This window comes from Ahaetulla prasina, chromosome 8, assembly GCF_028640845.1.
Source record: "Ahaetulla prasina isolate Xishuangbanna chromosome 8, ASM2864084v1, whole genome shotgun sequence".
NCBI lineage: Eukaryota > Metazoa > Chordata > Lepidosauria > Squamata > Colubridae > Ahaetulla > Ahaetulla prasina.
The window spans coordinates 78,242,129-78,263,561 of NC_080546.1; the positions used below are offsets into that span (position 1 = coordinate 78,242,129).

Below are 21,433 nucleotides of genomic sequence, written 5' to 3' on the forward strand. Positions count from 1 at the left end.
TGCAACCGTCAATAAATATGAACCAGTTGCCAAGCATCTGAATTTTGATCACGCGACTATAGGGATGCTGCAGTGGTCGTAAGGGTGAAAAACGGACGTTAAGACCCATTTTTCAGCATCGTTGTGACTTTGAAACGGTCACTAAATGAACTGGGGACTAACCGTATAAGCGTTTGACAGGCAACTCCAGACAAGATGTTAACACAAAGCAGTGCTAGTTAACAAACACCATTCATGTACATATAAGCCACACTCTTGACCAACTATTTGTCTACAGGGGGAAAAAACAAGACCTCATCAATGTGATCCAGCTTCTTAACTTTTGTTCAATAAAAATTAAAAGAAAATCATTATCACTGCGCTTGATAAACTTGAATAAATGGCAAAATATGATTGACCCAACACTGATATGTAGAATTTATGCGGTATTTACTAGGATAGTCAGTTAATCTACACATTTTCCTATAGGTCGGCAGATTTCCTGCTTTGTAGTCTGGTGCCTTTGCAACTAGACCAAACTGGGTCTCCAAGGAATATCCTCACTTAGTTACTATCATCACAATAGTCATTTTAGTGGGAGCCTCAGCAACATGCTGTCAAATTTTCCATGCTCCTTCTTGGCAAAAAACTTGTATACATTTGCTCTAGCAAACCTATTTTCCCAGGGTGGATTCTTAGGCAGTCAAAATTAAATAATCCATTCACAACATGGAAGGCCTTGGGGAAAACCCATGTTTTGCAAGAAAACAAATGACTTAATTAAAAAAAAATCCTCACTTGGACAAAAGGCTCAAATGAGTCACTGAGAACTAAGCACAAACCAACTTCTAGGGAGGGGATACGAAGGGCAGAATATATATTTTAGTAATTGGGAAGAATTATTTAATGGGGAAAAATCTACCTTTGGAAATGATCCATTATGATAGAGCTCATAATGCATCCATGCGTAATTCTCAAACAACACACTTCGATGCACTTTAATCACACATTTCATATTAACCATATACTTTAATCATCATCCATCTAAATTCAATATCTTCTCATCTAAATATACTTCTTTTCCAGGGGCTCAAAGTGTAAAGGATTTAAAGAAGACGTAGCAGTCACAAAGACTTAATTCTTCAACTCATAAGCTGTATTTTGTATTTTAAGAGAGGCAACACTGCAAGAAATAGTTAGGTTTAGCAAGCTTGGTTTAAAAAGAGGCCGAGTAGAATTCAAGCAGCTTGATTCAAACTCTATACTCACAGAAACTGAAACATAGTAGGACCTGTTACTGAGACCCTTCTCCAGTTCAATAAACTATTTGGAGATAAAATACAGGGATAAAAAAAACACAGAGAACTGAATAGATTTGCCCAAATAACCCACCACAGAGCTTGAATGGTGAATGTAACATGTCAGGATGAATTGCTTTGGAATAAATGTACAATTGCAGGGCCATCTGGAGATCACTATAAAGCCATGATGGCGAACCTATGACACCATATCTGCGGGCATGTGAAACATTGCACTAGCTCAGCTCCAGCGCGCATGCCTCCCCTCCACCCATGCCTCCCCTCCCAGGAGTCTCCACACGGCCCATTTTGGATGCCAGGTAAGTACAAAGCTCGCACGGAGGTTCTGGGAGGGCGTTTTTGGCCTCCGGGGTGAGTGGGGGAGGCTGTTTTCGCCCTCCCCAGGTTCCAGGAAAGCTTCTGGAGCCTGGGAAGGGGAAGGGGAAAAAACGGGCTTTCCCCGCCCACTGGAAGTCGGGAAAGGGGCCATTTCCAGCCTCTCGAGAGCCTCAAGGGGGGTGGGCCATTTTCGCCTTCCCCAGGCTACGAGAAAGCATCTAGAGTCTTGAGAGGGTGAAAAATGGGCCTACCGGGCCTACCAGAAGTCTGCAAACAAGTCGTTTCCGGCCTCCGGAGTCTCCAGGGAGGCCAGTTAGGCCCAAAACGGGCATGGGGGGGATTGTGCACGCATGTGTGGGGAGGTGGGGCAGGGGGGCATTAAATTATGTGTGTGGGCACACATGGGCGTGACCCCCCCCACGCTCCCCACGCATTTGGCACGTGACAGCAAAAAGGTTAGCCGTCACTGCTATAAACTCATTTGTATATCTCTATTTATTTGTAACATTTCAGTTAACAAACAGAACCATCTCTTTAACCATCAGAATAATGTCTATAAATAATCAAGAAAAGCAGTTTCTCTTTAAAAAATAGGCTATTGTTTTATATTTTTGCATCATCACAATATGATTTCCATCTGTTTTCCTTTACATTATTCTAAATGCCAAACTAAGGACAAATCTGGAAAGTCAATTGGAAAAGATCAATTTGGAACCGAGTCGTTAGTAAAATTACCCATCGTGCCCTACAACAGCGTCTCCCCCCACCCAACATTTTGGACACCAGGGACTAGTTCCATGGAGAGAGGTTTTACGATGGACCGGAAGGGGCATGGTTTCGTGTGCTGCCTTACATCTCGCGGATGGGGCTTTTCTTGTTTGTGTGTTTCCTGTTTCTGACATGTCGCGGACTGGTGCCAGTATTGGGACCGGGGGTTGAGGACCCCTGCCCTACAAGGCTGAAAATGGATTAGGATATTCACAATTGGAATGTTACGTTTTTAGGTTTGGCCCAGCTCTTTGAAGAGTGTTTTTCAACCTTGACAAGCTGGCTGGAGAATTTTGGAAATCAAAGTCCACACATCCTAAAACAATCACAATTGAAGAACAGTGGCTCAGATATTTGGGCCAAGGATATAGCCTTTTAATGCGATGAAATTTTATTTTACTGTATGCCGATTAGTGTACATTCAAAGTGACAATAAAGTCTATTCTATTCTATTCTATTCTATTCTATTCTATTTTCTATTCTATTTTTTTCTATTCTTCATTCCTCTATTCTATTCTATTCTATTCTATTCCTATTCTATTTTCTATTCTATTCTATTTTTCTTTTCTATTCTGTTCTTCATTCCTCTATTCTATTCTATTCTATTCTATTCTATTCTATTCTATTCCTATTCTATTTTCTATTCTATTCTATTTTTCTTTTCTAATCTATTCTTCATAGATAGAATAGAATCTCTATTCTATTCTATTCTATTCCTATTTTATTTTATTTTCTATTCTATTCTATTTTTCTTTTCTATTCTTCATTCCTCTATTCTATTCTATTCTATTCTATTCTATTCTATTCTATTTTCTATTCTATTTTTTTCTATTCTTCATTCCTCTATTCTATTCTATTCTATTCTATTCTATTCCTATTCTATTTTCTATTCTATTCTATTTTTCTTTTCTATTCTGTTCTTCATTCCTCTATTCTATTCTATTCTATTCTATTCTATTCTATTTTCTATTCTATTCTATTTTTCTTTTCTAATCTATTCTTCATAGATAGAATAGAATCTCTATTCTATTCTATTCTATTCTATTCTATTCTATTCTATTCTATTCCTATTTTATTTTATTTTCTATTCTATTCTATTTTTCTTTTCTATTCTTCATTCCTCTATTCTTTTCTATTCTATTCTATTCTATTCTATTCTATTTTCTATTCTATTTTTCTATTCTTCATTCCTCTATTCTATTCTATTCTATTCTATTCCTATTCTATTTTCTATTCTATTCTATTTTTCTTTTCTATTCTGTTCTTCATTCCTCTATTCTATTCTATTCTATTCTATTCCTATTCTATTTTCTATTCTATTCTATTTTTCTTTTCTAATCTATTCTTCATAGATAGAATAGAATCTCTATTCTATTCTATTCTATTCTATTCTATTCCTATTTTATTTTATTTTCTATTCTATTCTATTTTTCTTTTCTATTCTTCATTCCTCTATTCTATTCTATTCTATTCTATTCTATTCCTATTCTATTCTATTTTTTTTCTATTCTGTTCTTCATTCCTCTATTCTATTCTATTCTATTCTATTCCTATTTTATTTTCTATTCTATTCTATTTTTCTTTTCTATTCTATTCTTCATTCCTATTCTATTCTATTCATATTTTATTTTCTATTCTATTCTATTCTATTTTTCTTTTCTATTCTATTCTTCATTCCTCTATTCTATTCTACTCTACTCTATTCTATTCTATTCTATTTTCTATTCTATTCTATTCTTCATTCCCCTATTCTATTTTCTTTTCTTTTCTTTTCTTTTCTTTTCTTTTCTTTTCTTTTCTTTTCTTTTCTATTCTATTCTATTCTATTCATACTGTGGATTGTTTATTTTCTCATTTATTCTAGAACGCTAGACATACCTCCAAAGGAGACCTCTTTTAGATGGCAATATATCATTCCATATAACTATACTAATCACTACCTTTTTAGCACATCTTACTATCATGGAGTAAAATGCATAAGGCTTATATGGATAAAGGCTGTAGTAGTCAACCTTAATGCAATTATTGTACAATAAAATGTGTCTTCCTGGATTTGACTCAACACCCACCTTGATTCTATCAAAGCCTCACAATTAATACATTTTTTTCCCATATGGCATAATTATTAAAAAAAATTGCTACAAAAGAAATTCAATTTTTACCTACACCTGTTATGTTAACCCTGCCAAATCTGCAGTACGTTTATAAAGCTGCCTGAATTAATGCCAATTTCTGCATGGTTGGTTTTATTTTAAAGAAAAAAAATGGATGCTGGATTCCCTGCATTTTAAAAAAATCAGGCAGTGTCTGTTCATTTAGATGCACACTGGAAATCAGTTGATTTTACATAAAGGGTACTTGGCAACTGGAATAATTAATTCCATTTTGTTTTCTATTCCAAATTTCGTTATGGAGAAGTGTGCAAGAAGGTGGTTATTAAAAGCAGCTTTTACCAAGGCAGAATTTCTTGAAAACTCTGAAAACTGAAGTGAGGAACCAACTACAAAGTGAGAAAAGAGCAAAGCAGCACCTGTTGAACGAAGACATTGTTGAGGTGGCTGGCTAGTCTTCGTGCAAACAGCTCACGCAGGTCGCTAAATCGCTGCTGCTGTTGATTGACCGCATGAAGCAATTCATGTCCTAAGATCAGAAGATGGAAAGAGGTTTTGAAAGCATAATCATTACAGGTATGTCATTCTGTGAGGGAGATGGGCAATTTCAAAATGTGATCAATAAATAAAATAATTCAGGACAAGCCAAACCTATCGGTCTCCTCTATTGGCAAATCTACAGGGAACCTGCAGAACCCCTGATTACTCCTCCTTTTGAATAATAATTATTGGTTTTACAATCCAATTTCATCCATTTATATATGGCCACTCATATAAATTGCAGATACAACTCTGGATGGCTAACAATATATGAAAAATCATGAAAGCCTCCAAGGGTCACTGAGAACACATGCAATAAGCATTTAACTATGGTAGCATCTCACATGCCCCTTTAATCTCCTATCCCCATGTTCTGGAGGACATTCAAGTCTTCAATACTTAGTTCAGGTCCCTGCCCAGCACCCACATATCCATCACATGGTCCAATCAAAGCACCACCCCAACTGGAGATGCCTCCCAGGTCCAGCCATCCAGGTGCAGGGAAAGATTTGGTTGCCACGATGTAAAAAAGATGTTGAGACTCTAGAAAGAGTGCAGAGAAGAGCAATGAAGATGATGAGGGGACTGGAGGCTAAAATATATGAAGAACGGTTGCAGGAACTGGGTATGTCTAGTTTAATAAAGAGAAGGACTAGGGGAGACATGAGAGCAGTGTTCCAATATCTCAGGGGCTGCCACAAAGAAGAGGGAGTCAAACTATTCTCCAAACACCTGAGGGTAGAACAAGAAGCAATGGGTGGAAACTAATCAAGGAAAGAAGCAACTTAGAACTAAGGAGAAATTTCCTGCCAGTTAGAACAATTAATCAGCGGAACAACTTGCCTCCAGAAGTTGTGAATGCGCCAACACTGGAAGTTTTTAAGAAGATGTTAGATAACCATTTGTCTGAAGTGGTGTAGGGTTTCCTGCCTGGGCAGGGGGTTGGACTAGAAGACCTCCAAGGTCCCTTCCAACTCTGTTGTTGTTGTTGTTGTTGTTGTTATTATTATTTCCTTGACTCTCTAAGAAAGGAATGTTATTATGACTATATATTACCCCGGCTCCATACAATCCCCCCTCCCAGTTTTCCACAGTAGTAAATGTGACAGGCCTGAAGATCCAACGAAAAAGATGGCTTCCAGGCCTGACACCAGCAGGGTCAGACTCAGGCCCAATCTAGTGTTGGAGGAATGGTGTTCTACAGGACCAGCGCTAAGACAGCAAAGGCCCATTGGTCTTCAAGAGGAAAACCATGTATATCAGGGCTGAAATGCTCCCGGTTCGGACTTGATCGGCCGATTCGGTAGCGATGGCGGCAGGTGGTTTGGAGAACTGGTAGCAAAAATTCCTGCCACACACACACACACACACACACACACACACCGCCCATGCCCAGTTGAGCCGCGCGATCATCAGAGCCTTTTTTTTTTTTTACTTTTTAAAGCATTTTTTTACAACCTCTTCGGCCGAATAGGTTGTTTAAAAAAATGCTTTCAAAAGGTAAAAAAAAGACTCTGACGATCCCAGTGGACTGTCACTTATAGTTCCATCTTTAAGCCTTTGTTTGGTATAACTATAACAAACATTGATCTGATTTTAGTTTTTTTTTTTTTTTTTTTAGAACTTAAAAAGAAAGCAGAACGTTTCAATCAGAGGATCTGGTCGCAATATACACTGCTGGGGTTTTTTTTTTCTGTGTTTTTTTAAATGCCTACCTGGCTGAAGATCTACATTCATGCATTGTAAAAGTGCATCTGCTGCATTTGTGCAGGCCTCAATGCCGCGGGAAGAGGAGAGGTCTCCTTCGTGGAGGGCCTTAATGTGACCTTTGGCCAAATCCATGTGGTTCTGCAACAACGGTGGAGTCAACAGTCAAAAAGAGGGCTTTGAAAATATTAGCAGATCCCTCACATCCTGGACATAAATTGTTTCAACTCCTACCCTCAAAACAACGCTATAGAGCAGCGGTCACCAACTGGTGGTCCATGGACCGCTGGTGGTCCGTGAGAAAATTTTGGTGGTCTGCAGAAAAAATATTTGCATTTTTTATATTGCACTAAATCAGGGATCCTCAAACTATGGCCCCTGGGACGGATATGTGCAATGACTGTTTGGGTTGCTGCAGAGAGTCTCCCCCTTTGGGATCTGTTTGTGTGGGTCAGAGGGGGGCAGAAATTCTGACTCGGGGTTTGCTTCAGCTTCCTGGTGTGGGGCTTTGGGCGAAGGCTGAAGGGAAGTGCCTCTGGTGGTGAAGAGCCAGAGGGCCTTGTTCCAGTGGGACTTCATCATGGCCTGGAACTGGCTGACCATCTCAGCCCGCTGAGCCTCAAGGCACCGGTACCTGGCCTTGCACTCCCACAGGTTTTCCCTCTGCTTGGAAAGCCTATGTTTGTAGTCCTCAGTGAGGTGCTTCTACTGAGCCTCCTTCTCAGTCAGATCCAATTTGAACTGAGCTGTTTTGCCAACTCTTTCTCGTGGTGGCTGCTTAGCTCCAATAACTGCTTCCTGTTGGGATGCTAAGGAGCCCGTGTGGGGAGGGGAGGAGTGGCTGGGAGGGGAGGGGCGAGTAGAGGCTGGCGAGGTGCCCCTCGATGCGAGTGACATAGTTGGCCACGCCCACCCAGTCACATGGCCACCTAGCCACACCCACCCAGCCAGTTATTAGGCAGATCATATTAGTGGTCTGCAGGATTTAAAATTATGAATTTAGTTGTCCCTGAGGTCCGAAAGATTGGTGACCCCTGCTATAGAGCACTGCACACCAGAACAACTAGGCACAAGAACAGTTTCTTCCCGAACGCCATCACCCTGCTAAACAAACAATTCCCTCAACATTGTCAAACTATTCACTAAGTCTGCATTATTACTATTAATCTTCTCATCGTTCCTAAATGAATCTGGCTTCCCCATTGATTTCGCTTGTCAGTAGGTCGCAAAAAGTGAGCCCACGACCCCGGGACACTGCAAGTGTCATAAATCAATTGGATCAGTTGTCAACCATCTGGATGTAAATCACGTGACCATGGGGATGTTGCAAAGGTCATAAGCGTGAAGAAGGGTCAAAAGTCACTTTTTTCCGTTGTGCTGTTGTAACTTGGAACGGTCACTAAATGAACTGTGGTAAGTCGAGGACTACCTGTAGTGGCATTATGTTTTGATTCTGATAAACAAGCAGACCGGCAGTGGGTTGCAATTTATGTTACTACCAGTTTGCCTCGTGCGCGCCCGGTTTGCATGCGCGCCTGACTTCCGCGCATGCGCCCGGCCTTCTGCACATGCACTTTGCTCTCTCGTTCACTTTCCACGCATGCACCCGGCCTCAAAAACGTGCCTAAATAGGATGGCAAAGAGCCAGGAGAGCCCACCCGCGATTTCCGCTACCGGTTCGGGCGAACCGGTCTGAACCAGCTGAATACCAGCTCTGAAGCACACTCATAAAACGTTAAAGTGAGTCACCCCAAATATTTTGTATGGACGATAGATGGAATTAAGAATATTTAAATGCTTACAACAAGGAACTCTATCTCTGACAGCAGTCTTAGGTTGTTCGTGTTGCTAAGGTGAATTAGATGGTTGCTTTCTGAAATCTGATCCATTTGTTCTTTGACGCTCCGGAGCATGTCTTCGTAACTGCTTAGCTTCAGTTCGATTTGGTCCACTTCTTTCAGGGCCTCATCCAGCAACTTCATCAAAATGTTCACCTGTTTCTCAGAGGCCATAATCGACTGAATGTTTGCCTGTAAAGCAAGCAGCAAAATTAACCAATCGTCAAATTGAAAGTAAACACAAAGGGTGACTGCAGCAGCAACTATCAGTAACAGGGCTTCGATTACATTTATTTATTTGGAAAATTTATATTGCCGCCTACTTGCTCACAGTGACTCAAGGTAGCTTAAAACAGGGGTCTCCAACCTTGGCAACTTTAAGACTTGTGGACTTCAACTCCCAGAATTCCTCAGCTAGCTTTGCTGGCTGAGGAATTCTGGGAGTTGAAGTCCACAAGTCTTAAAGTTGCCACGGTTGGAGACCCCTGGCTTAAAACACAATATAAAAATAAAAATACTAAAATAATAACCCCCACATCATTGGTGCAGAAGAAGACAGCCTTACCCCATCAAGAACTTGTAGCTCTCTAGACAACTTATCTGCAAAAGCTTCTGCATTAGAGATAGCATATTCACAGCCTTCCATCATTATTTCAATATCTTGCTCTTCTCTAGCGTTTAATTCTTGATATTCATCCACCACCTCTTCGTCTGTCCCTGCCACATTCTGATTTTCACCACTGGGAACAGATTCTAAAGAGGAGGAGGAAAGAGGTGGTCATAATTTATGAAAAATGGATACAGCTGCACTGGCCATCAAAATCATTCTGGATAATTCTAATTCTCTTTTTTTGTTTAAAAAAAAAAGGAAATACCCATGTCATATAAGCTTTGCTGTAAGTCAAACACATTAAATAGGTTCTTTAATCTAACATCATGTAGCATAAAGATATTCTGCTTAAATTTCACCCATGTTCTTAATCTGTTACTGAGCTATTAATAAATTGAAAATTTACAATGCTCTATGATTTTTAACCAAATTGCAAAAAAAAATAGATATTAACGATGATGGAAAAATCTGTGATATTTCCTTCAGTTGATAACAATATCAATATTTAGACTGATAATATTGGAAACCATTTACACTAGAAACAATGAAATAAAGGCAGTAACAAGGATGCATAGCAACAGTCAGTGACAATAATAAAGGGACATTTCTCTGCAGTGCCTTCTTTCCGACAGTTATTTTAATCCGCATGTTATTAAAATATAGCTCATAAATTAATACTTCTCATAATTAAGGAAGCATAACAGCTAATTTTGGAACCTATCCTGTTTTTCATTTAAATGTAATATTGAGGAAAAATTAGGCCAATAATAATGCCTTATTATTCCTGCTTCTTCTTGATATATCCTGTCTTTAGCAACAATCTTTCAGACACAAGGTTAAATCTAGCTTCATAATTACTTTTAGTTATGAGTCATTTTTAAGGCACATGGATTAATTTACCCATTTATAGTGTGCTTTTTAATCCAATTCTCTGAAATATAGTGTATAATCAGTCTCTGTATGGAAAAAACTTTCAGCTTCACCCTCATTAGGTAAAGGTTCCCCTCGCACATACGTGCTAGTTGTTCCTGACTCTAGGGGGCGGTGCTCATCTCTGTTTCAAAGCCGAAGAACCAGTGCTGTCCGAAAACGTTTCCGTGGTCATGTGGCCGGCATGACTAAACACCAAAGGCGCACGGAACGCTGTTACCTTCCCACCAAAGGTGGTCCCTATTTTTCTACTTGCATTTTTTACGTACTTTCAAACTGCTAGGTTGGCAGAAGCTGGGACAAGTAACGGGAGCTCACCCCATTATGCAGCACTAGGGATTCGAACCGCTGAACAAACTCAGTGGCTTTAGTTCTTTAGTTCACCCTCATTGGTTCTCCCAAAAATAAAGGGGTGGAAGAGTTGCATACAGATTTGCAAGACTATCTTTATGTGCTTGAGAATGCCTGCTGGAGGAATGCTGAGTGGGGAATTCTGGGAATTAAAGTCCACACATCTTAAAGTTGCCAAGTTTGAAAAGCACAGTTCCAGATTTACGGCTCCTCCAAGTCTGCATTTGTTATTCCAGTTTTCACGCTGCCCCTTTTAAGAAAGATCGTTCAAATGTAACTCTTCTAGCTTTCGTTTACTAAAGGTATTTCTGTTACGTATCACTGTTGCTCTTTGCACTGTTTGTCCCCTTACGCAGGCAGTCCTCGATTTAAAACTGATCGCTCAGACCGTCCAAAGATAAGACTCTGATAAAGGGACTTACGACCTAGATTCAAAGTTCCAACATCTGTCCCAACCCCACTTGCCACCCTGTGGTCACCTGACCACATTTTGACAAACAGTGCGTGTTTACGGATGTTTGCAGTGCCCCAAAGTCACAAGACTGCAATTTATGACACTGTTGCTGGAAACTGGTGTTTACTTCCAGTTTACAGTAAAAACCAAGCCATGGTGCACAATGGGTTCGCTTAACAGCCACTGCAAAAATTGGTTTCACAACTGATGAATGACCTTGCAGGCTCAATCAGTTGTAAATCGAGGACTTTCTGTAAGTGTTCTCCTTAGAATTTTACCATATATGCAAATGCCTTCCATGAGACTTGTTATTTTAGCAAGCAATCACATTGTTCTGCAATTATATCTTGCTCAATTTTAAAGAGGTGAGCTAACCTTAGCCTGGTTGAACCTGTATATTAGAACTTGTAGGATGGCTTTCAGCCCATTTATTTAAATAAATGGCTGAGAAACCCAAGGGACTCTGGATATTACTAAATCACAATTTCTAATATTTCTCGTTTCCCAGACTGAAAAAAACCACTGCTTGGAAATATATTTCGGCGATGTTTTAAGTTCATCACACCACATCTGATCGTAGAATACATGTTAGCTTATTTTTGAGATTATTTATGTAAATAGCGATGTATCTGTCCAACAGTAACTTTTATTTAAGGACATTGTGAAAACCCACTGGAGACCAGTACAAAACAAATAATCACTTCATCTGGAGCGTGTATTTTCATAAAGCTGGAAAGGCTAGGGAACGTTGATATGCTACATGCAAATACTAGACTGGCAACAAGCCAACAAATTGAGTATTTATTTAGATTACTCCATAATTAGCTTCGCCAGAAACACACTTCAGTATAAGTTTTTTTTCTAACATTAGAAGCATAATTGCATAAATGCATGTGGAATATGACATGATCTCAAGATCCAATTAAAATGTTCCTCATTTTTGTTGCCATTTCCGAAGGCAAAAAAGATAAAAGTAATCCGGAACCATTAAGTTTGGTAAACTAAAACAGAGTTCCATATTCAATAATGAATGCCAAGAATACATCAATTTCTTCAGCAAACTTAACAAAAAATGTGTATAATGTTGAATTTGCAAGAGCTATTCCGAACTGACTAGCTGCTTTGACTCTATAAAAATATCCCCAAAGAGGACCAACTGAATCTCAAAATGTTCCTAAAATGCTTTCTACTCATAGCTAAATGTTATGGATCACAATCGACCATGCTGGTCCGGTCTTTTTATTTCCTAGTCTAGGCTTGGATGTCTGGCCCCAAAAAATCACCCAGTGGCTTCCATGTCTAAGGAAAAACGAGAACCAGGGTCTCTCTTTTTTTAAACTTTAACCAATAATATACTATACTAGTTCTCATCCCCACCCCCCACTCTCTGTGTTCCATTCTAGGCAATTCTAGACAAAAGTAAACTCAAGTCAGTTCAATAAAATTTATTCCCAATTTTGTGTGCGCTGGTTTAACATAGGAACTAAAGTTTAGGCTGTGGGTAGAATATATTTAAGGCACACAAACAAATCATTTAAGATGCTTCTAGCACCAATTTATCTCCAAGGAGCAAGGTGAAAGCGGTCTGATTAGAGATTCTGAGCAAAATATTGAATTTCAAGCAACTTTGGATGAACAAAGAATCAAATACTCACTTACTCGTTAACCAAACTTTCCACCAAAAACTTAGTCTTAACTTACACAATTCAATGTTGTACTGAATTGTACTGAAAAGGCAGATTCTGAAAATTCTCATCAAAAAGTGTTTAAGTTAATTGAGTTTTGCACTCCGTCTTCATATTTAAATTCCGTTCAACTGCTCGTTGTTTATAAAAACATCTGAGTAATATTTTTTTCATCTGAATTTGCAAAGTATTCCTGACAAAAAACCTGAATGAAATAGCTGCTTAATGAAGCTTTATTCACAATTTCAGAGCAAAAGCAACTTGAATTAGTTACACAGAAAAAGAAATACGGAAGGAAAAGGTGTTACCCACCTTCGGCAACTTTAGGTAGCTCTGGAGAATTGAAAGTATGAGAAAAGCAGAGGAGAAGAAGCAAAGAATATTAGCTAAGCAGGCAATGAACACAATTTTTTTTTCATTAAAACGGCAACAATTTGTCTCTGTTACAAAATGTTTGAAAACTTAGAAGAACTTTAAACAAACTACAAAGCAGATTTCTTTGCAGCTACTGTATGTTGTAACTCCCGGAGGATCAGATGAATTATTATGAAGTTTAAAGATGATACAAGCTTAGAAGTTTCGTAATTAAGACTACCCTCACTACGACAAAATTGTGTTCAGTTATTGTGAGAGGAAACAGGTTAAGCCTGCCAACTTGGGTGTAGTACAAAGCAGATCTGATAAATTGCTGTAAGGGCTGTGTTTAATTTGCCAAAAGTCTCCCAAACTTACTAGCCGAGCATGTCTACACCATGGGGTTTGACTTAGATCTTACTTAAGTGGCAATCTAAGCAAATTCCCAAGACATAAATAATACAACTCATACCGCATATAGAAATAGGATTTCCCTACACTAAGGTACACAAGAAAAAAGGCTCCATATATAATTTTTTTGTCTAAAGTTGCATGCATAGATCCACATTAAAGTCATAATTAAGGGGCAGATGTGTTATGTAAAAGTAGTAAAGGTTCATTCCCTGATATAGGTGAAACTGGGATAGGAGAGATTTGTTTAAGATTGAAGTTGGGTCAGGCTGAGATTAGGTAGTTTTGGGGAATTTACTTGCATAGATTCTAATTCAGGGATCCATTCATTATACCAAATGAATAAAATTTGAATGTTGTGAAAGTGACAAAGAATGTAACCTCCACTGAAATTATTTCATGTTCTGAATACAGGATTAGAGTCAAGTTTTTTTTTAAAATTTGATTTTATATCCCGCCCTTCTCCAAAGACTCAGGGCGGCTTACACTGTGTTAAGCAATAGTCTTCATCCATTTGTATATGGATTTGTATGTATACAGTCAACTTTTATTGCCCCCAACAATCTGGGTCCTCATTTTACCTACCTTATAAAGGATGGAAGGCTGAGTCAACCTTGGGCCTGGTGGGACTTGAACTTGCAGTAATTGCAAGCAGCTGTGTTAATAACAGACTGTTTAGTCTGTTGAGCCACCAGAGGCCTTTTCACCAGAAGTTGAAAGTCAAGGAAATTACTTATATTAAAGATAAGAAAAATAAGAGCGACAATATGAATGTTCTAATTGCTTAAACAAATGCTAAATTTAGAGACAGCATAGCAAGGGTTCAGCTAAAATCTTTACCTTCCAGAAGTTGAGAACTAACGTTGACGAAGTCAATCTTCTTTCTAATATACCGCTGATTGAGTTTCCAAATACACGAAATAAAAATATTCTTTTCTGCTATACTGCTAGCAACCCATTTGTATACTTTGTCAAAATGCAGGTCAAACTCAGAACTTTCCTGAAAAACAGAGATGATACAAATATCAACCATCATGCTCCCTTCTTTAAGCAACAGATTTGCAGACAAGTTTAAAGATGACACAGGCCAGACTACAGAGGAAAAGTGCATCTAGAGCAGGGGTCCCCAACCTTGGCAACTTTAAGCCTGCTGGACTTCAACTCACAGAATTCCCCAGCCAGCTTTGCTGGCTGGGGTATTCTGGGAGTTAAAGTCCTCCAGCCTTAAAGTTGCCAAGGTTGGAGACCCCTGATCTAGAGCATAGTTTTCTCTAGAACAGTGGCTCTCAACCTTTATAGTGCTGCGACCCCTTTAATACAATTCCCCATGATGTGGCGACCCCAACCATAAAATTATTTTCGTTTTGAATTTATCGCGCCTGAAGTCAGACATAGCGATCTGAACGGCTTGTGATTGCCTTGAGGACGGAGGCATTAAAGCGGAGACTCCTCCCCTATTAAGTTTATCGTGCCTGAAGCCAGATTAGGCTAGCGATTGGGAGTGATTGCAGCTGGCTTGAGAGGGAGACATCAGAGCAAAGATTTCTCTCTTTTTTAATTCATCGCGCCTGAAGCCGAATTCGGGTAGCGATTTGAAGAGCCTGCAGCTGGCTTGTGGAGTCAACCATTGGAGCGCGATTCTTCGACTCGCAAATATACTTCCCATATTTCCGATGGTCTTAGGTGACCCCTGGCAAATCGTCATTCGACCCCCAACGGGGTCGCGACCCACAGGTTGAGAACCGCTGCTCTAGAAATTAAGGATCCAGCCTAGTCCATAGAAGTAAATATTACCACGTTCACCTGGTAAGTATGCAAAACAACAGTAACCCAGATTTCCAATGATCATCAAATAGCAATATACCACTCCATAGTGCTTTACAGCCCCTCTCTAAGCATATTGCCCCCAGGAATCTGGGTTCTCACTTTATCAAACTTTTAACAGATTAACAGAGTTGGAAGGGACCTTATAGGTCATCTAGTCCAACCCAACCTTGGAAGGTTGGAAGGCTGAGTCAACCTTGAGCCGATCAGGATAAAACTCCCGGCTGTGGGCAGAGTTTTGTGGTCCGCCAGCAGCCTGTGGAGTTGGCAATGGAGTCGGACAGTGATGAGGCTGAGGAAGAACATGGGCCAGTCCTGGAGGCTGGGGAAGGCCCGGATGAGGGCTCTGCGTTGGAGGCAGAGGTGGGGCCAGGGCCATCTGGGAGTGATGTGCGGACTCCAGAGCCTCCAGAGGCTGACAGTAAAGAGGCAGAGGAACAGGAGGGGCCTGTTCCTAATGCACGCATGAGCAGAGCTGCCAGAAGGCAAGAGCAGCTAAAGCAAAGAGGACGATTCAGGAGTAGGGCCAAGAGATGATTGGCCCCTCCCATAAGGCTTAAAAGACCAGCAACAGCTCTTGGGCTCTTTGCCAGAAAACAATATTGATAGCCTTGCTCCTTGTCTTGCTGCATTTATTTCTTGTCGGCATCTTCTGCTTTTGAACTTTTTTCAAGGAAAGCCTTTGGCAGTTTGCCTAATTAGACCAAGGTTGGTGATAAGACTGAAGAATTGTGTTAGGAAGAATTTGCTTTGATTTACTTTGGATGATGCTGAGAATGAGTTAATTTTCAGCTGTTCTAATAAAGTCTGTTTGTTTTTGAACTGATTGCGTTTACTACTACCTACTTGGATCTGGGTCACAACACAGAGCTAGCCTGCAATACTACATTCTAACCACTGTGCCACCAGGACTCTATGATGAAGTGATAAAAACGATATAATATATTCAGGTGAAAGTCTACTTATGCTTTGTACAGTGAAGATGGATCATTGTATTTTAGACATACTTTGATGGCATCCTTGGCGTCAACAACAGTCAGATCCCGAAGCTCCCATGCAATCTGCCTCTTGTAGAAATCACCTTTATCAGATTTTTTCACCTTGATCACCTTCACCTGCACTGGGCGTTCAGTTGTCACTGTTTAAGGACAACAGATGGTTAAGCTCTCAAGAAAATACACATTTCCCCACAAATACATTTGGAAAAACAAAATCAGCACTTAAACACATACTTTCCCCAAGTTGCTTTAAAGCAGGGGTGTCAAACTCAAGGCCCGGGGACCAGATCTGGCCCACAGGGTGCTTAGATCTGGCACGTGGGGCCACCCTGGAAAAAGCGAAGAATCGGCACGCAGTGCCTCTGCCCAGCGAAAATGGAGCTCGGGAAGGCTCCGTGCGGCCCTCGCGAACTCTGTTTTTGCTGGCAGAGGGTTGCAGGAGGCTGTCACAGCCAAAAACGGAGCTTGGGAGCCTGTTTCCCCTGGCAGAGCGCTGGGGCCACCACAGGAGCCCCCCGACCAAAGTGACGTCAAACTGGCCACACACCCCAGGCTCCCCCGCCAAGGTCAAACACAACCCTAATGCAGCCCTCAATGAAATTGAGTTTGACACCTCTGTTTTAAAGGAAAAGTAAAGCTTCCAGAATGTGTACCAAGTCATTCATAATGGACAAGGCAGAAAAATTACTCTGAGGATTAAATCAAGCAAGAGCCTCTCCAAAACACCTTCAGGTTAACTTGATAATCTTGATAAACAGGTTAATTGATAATCATCAATTCAAAACTAACAATGAGAACAAACTAGATGGCAATGTGAATCACCAGAGTGTTTGAACCCCAAAAACGTGCAGAACTAAATAATCTAAAACCTCTAACTACAAAACAGTTGGGAGTTTTCTCTGGAATGGGAGCAAACTAAGAGTTAACACGCTGGTGGCCGATAATCAGTAAATCAACTCCATGCAAGTAAAACTGGGAGTGAGTAGTCACAACATATCATTGGCCTCAAAACATTACCTTCCTCGCATGTTTGTGAATTCAGTTATGAATTGCTGGATTCAGTTTTTTTATATATGAGATGCTTTCTATCGTTAATAGAGACAGCTTTTGGAAATTTCCCCTTAGATATCTTGTAGTCATCAATCTTAAGATCTAAAGCTTTATAGCAAAATCCTTTTGGGTAATACGTAGCAATGTACAATGGCTTCTTCTTAAAGAAAATTCAAGCCGTTTTGTTTTATTTAGTGTCACCTATGTACATAGCATGTAATCATCTTTACATCACACATGAGGTGTAGATGGTAACAAACAAAACATTATTCCTAAATTAAGTTATCCTAGCGTACTTCACAATCCAACAAACTAAAGACAAAGTTTATCTGTTATTTAAAATCTACATACCAGAGGTGGTATTCAGCAGGTTCTGACCAGTTCTGGAGAACCGGTAGCGGAAATTTTAACTAGTTCGGAGAACCAGCAAATACCACTTCTGACTGGCCCCGCCTCATCTATTCTCTGCCTCCCGAGTCCCAGCTGATCGGGAGGAAATGGGATTTTGCAATAACCTTCCCCTGGAGTGGGGAGGGAATGGAGGTTTTACAGTATCCTTCCCCTGCCACGCCCACCAAGCCATGCCACGCCTACCAAGCCACGCCCACAGAACCGGTAGTCAAAAAATGTTGAATCCCACCACTGCTACATACCTGTAGCACATAAGAAACAGTTTCTCTTTTTTTTCCCTGCTTTGCAAACATTAACAATGCTCAGTAAACGCTCATCGTTTGGAGTGAAAATATCCCTCTGTAAGGCATGCTTGATGGCCGTCATTTTCACCAAGCTGTAAGAAAGAGGGTAAATTTATTGCATGCCTCACCGGGATCATTCCTAGTTCCTCCAGCTTTGTAGTGAATGTGACGAATAGAATAAAAGTGGTGTGACTACAGAAATAACTCACAAGTTTGCATTGTGTTATTCAGATATATAAAAGATCTGTGCTACTAAATGGATCACACTATTTTTTTTCATATTTATTCTTTGAGATGAAATGCATTTTAAAAATAAGCTTGTCGTAACAAATGATGTTTTCTATTTTCACACTCGCTCATAATGGCATTTTGACAGTAATTTTAGGCAAGGATGCATTTAAAGTCAATGAATCAAAATATGTTTGACATAACTGCAATAGTAAATACGAATTATATGAAACGCACACCTATCACAGGCCATTTAACTAACAGAACAATCAGAACTAAATCAGTCACTAAATTACTAAAGAGTTGTGTGAGCATTTAAAGCAGCGGTTCTCAACCTGTGGGTCGCGACCCCGTTGGGGGTCAAATGACGATTTGCCAGGGGTCGCCTAAGACCATCGGAAATATGGGAAGTATACTTGCGAGTCGAAGAATCGCGAATTCGGCTTCAGGCGCGATGAATTAAAAAAGAGAGAAATCTTTGCTCTGATGTCTCCCTCTCAAGCCAGCTGCAATCACTCCCAATCGCTAGCCTAATCTGGCTTCAGGCGCAATAAACTTAATAGGGGAGGAGTCTCCGCTTTAATGCCTCCATCCTCAAGGCAATCGCAAGCAGTTCAGATCGCTAGCCAATACAGCTTCAGGCGCGATAAATTAAAAAAAAACAGTTTGCCGCTTTACCCCCCCTTCTGCGGCTGCTGAGGCACGCTGAGATCGCTGCCTAAAAAAATAATAATTTTACAGTTGGGGTCGCCACATCGTGGGGAATTGTATTAAAGGGGTCGCAGCACTATAAAGGTTGAGAACCACTGATTTAAAGTATGAAATGCTGCTATCCTGAACAAAAATGGAAAGTACAAAATGTATGTGAAGATTCTAAAACAAGAATCACGCAGGTCTTACAGCACTTCCATTTAATGGGCCCAAAAAACAGGGGCAGACAAGTGATGGGCACAGCCATAAAATAGCTGCCAGGAGCAGCTTGCCTATTTCAAAAGAGCTGTCACAGAGAGCATGGCACATCACAAAACATTAGTTTACTCAAATGTACATGAAATGCTCTATGTTATCTATGTATCTATCATCTACATTATTCTACTGGGAATTTTCTGAGCTCCAAAACACTCCTGCAAATAAATAAGGCATTGCAGATTGATGCTTTAGATTACTTTTACATTACAGGCTTTATGTAATATGCCAGCTTCCAATTTTGTTTTGAAATTAAAAATCTTTTTAAACGCCAGATAAGACAGAAAGAGCCAGGTGTCACCAAAGTGGGTGTCTGGGAACACACTAACATCTCCTGACATTGTATGAGCTACCTTGGGCATAAAATCTAGAAATAAGGATTTAATTTTTGCAAGGGATTATTTATAGAGACTGAGGCAGCATGTAAGTTTAATACAAGAGGAGGAAGAGGAAGAGGAGGAGATAAACCTTGGATACCAATGTATCTTCAGGAAACCATGTAGTTAAAGTGCCCCACTTGGTCAATAAAAGATACAGCAGATCCAAATGTGGTTAGAAGAAATGACAGGACCGAAAGTGGAATTCAAACCAGAACTATTTCTATTAGGAATTATAAAAGAAGGTTTAAGTAAAGGGGTAACATATTAAACACTGCATATCATAACAGCAGCAAGAATAGTTTATGCCCAACAATGGAAGAGTGAAAACATATCAAAAGAATGGGAAATAATAAAGAAAGTACTTGAATGTGCAGAATGTGATAGACTGATGCTAGAATTGAAAAATAAAGAAGAGACAAAATACTATGAGATTTGGAATAAATTTTATCAGTGGTTAGACCTAAGGAATGGAAGTCAGAATAGATAAGAACAAAGAGGTATAGATAGAATCAAGATGCAATATATGTAATATAGTATATATCTGTAAATATGTAAAAGAAGTTAAGTATGTGTATAAAATTAGTAAGTAGTAATGCATATTGAAGATATAAGAAAGTTAGGCTATATTTTATACATATTGATATTTTGTATGGTGGAGATATCGCCAAGACGGTTCCACTATGTCCCACTTTTGTTTTAACAATAAAGGTTTGTAATTTTTTTAAAAAAAAGAGAGATACAGCAAAATCTTTTTGTAGGGGAAATGGGCGACATAAAAATGTAATAAATAAATAAATAAAATTGCAGCAGCATTTGCATAATATGGTCCACCTGATTGGGTTTACCATGGGGGGAACCTTTTATTGTGTGAATTCAATTCATCCGGTCAGTTTATATTTGGATACCTGGGGCCAATTAATCATCATCATCATCATCCATTAAACTGATATGGTGCCCAGCTCCCACAGCCACTCTGGACAATCCATCATGAGTTTAATCCAGCGCTGTGTATGTTGCCCATTTGTATCCTTATTTGGCACTACCGTTTCTCAGGAAAACTGACCCACGATTTTACATTCCAGTTTTGGAAAAACAACAACCATGATCGCTTTTCCTTTCTCGTCCCTTGCAGTGAAGAATACTGGCCAGGAAGAGAGATTCTAGGTCAGAGGTCTTCAATTTTGGTATAAGATCAGAAGATGGTTAGAAGAGATTACACTCCAAAAGATTGATTTTAAACCAGAGGGGTTTCTTCTAGGAATGATTGATGAGAAAACTAAAAAAAGCCTGTACTATATAACGTTTCACATATTAACAGCGGCCGGAATTGCTCTGGCGCAAATATGGAAACAGATTAACACACCACCGGAAGAAATAGTAATTTAAAAAATCCTCGAATGTGCTACAATGGATAAAATGACCACGGAAATTAAAGGAAAAGATGATTCGGATTACTACAAAGTGTGGAACAGATTCTACGGGCGGCTAGAAAATAGGAATCAAAATGAGCAATCAGAATGTAAACTTCGGCTAACTGAAATCTAAGAGTATTGAATATTGGCAAGGATAAAATACTATGTCAATATACAGGATGTAACTATATACAACAAAATAGTATATAAGAATGCTCAATATGGTTATACAAGAACAAGGGATTATTTAGAAAGACTGCATTTAATAGCAAGGAAACTGTTGATGCACAAAATGTAATATATTACATAATGTTGTTATATTTATTTTGTATTTTAATGTTTGATGTATGTGTATGTCTTCTTTCCTTTTTTTCTTTTTTTCGGTTTTTGTCTTTTTTTTCATTATGTTTTTGGTTTTAAAAATGTAAAATACTCAATAAAAACTATTTTTTAAAAAAAAAAAAATTAAGTCTTAAAGCAGCCAAGTTTGAAGACTTCTGGTGTA

The 21,433-nt window shown here is 39.4% G+C and overlaps 1 protein-coding gene across 5 annotated transcripts in view; it reads right to left on the reverse strand.

Moving 5' to 3' along the window:
• EXOC1 (exocyst complex component 1) overlaps positions 1 to 21,433 on the reverse strand; it is a 45,937-nt gene that overhangs the window by 24,091 nt on the left and 413 nt on the right. For 3 of the 5 annotated variants that reach the window (XM_058192826.1, XM_058192824.1, XM_058192825.1), the window contains exons 2-9: positions 17,901 to 18,034; positions 16,207 to 16,337; positions 14,216 to 14,375; positions 9,146 to 9,333; positions 8,545 to 8,772; positions 6,751 to 6,883; positions 4,915 to 5,024; positions 1,249 to 1,302 (exon numbers count right to left, since the gene is read on the reverse strand). In XM_058192826.1, coding sequence (XP_058048809.1) covers positions 1,249 to 1,302; positions 4,915 to 5,024; positions 6,751 to 6,883; positions 8,545 to 8,772; positions 9,146 to 9,333; positions 14,216 to 14,375; positions 16,207 to 16,337; positions 17,901 to 18,024 — 1,128 coding nt within the window. In that variant the 5' untranslated portion in view covers positions 18,025 to 18,034. The remainder of the gene's footprint in view (positions 1 to 1,248; positions 1,303 to 4,914; positions 5,025 to 6,750; positions 6,884 to 8,544; positions 8,773 to 9,145; positions 9,334 to 14,215; positions 14,376 to 16,206; positions 16,338 to 17,900; positions 18,035 to 21,433) is intronic. The other 2 variants (XM_058192828.1, XM_058192827.1) reach the window with 1 other exon arrangement.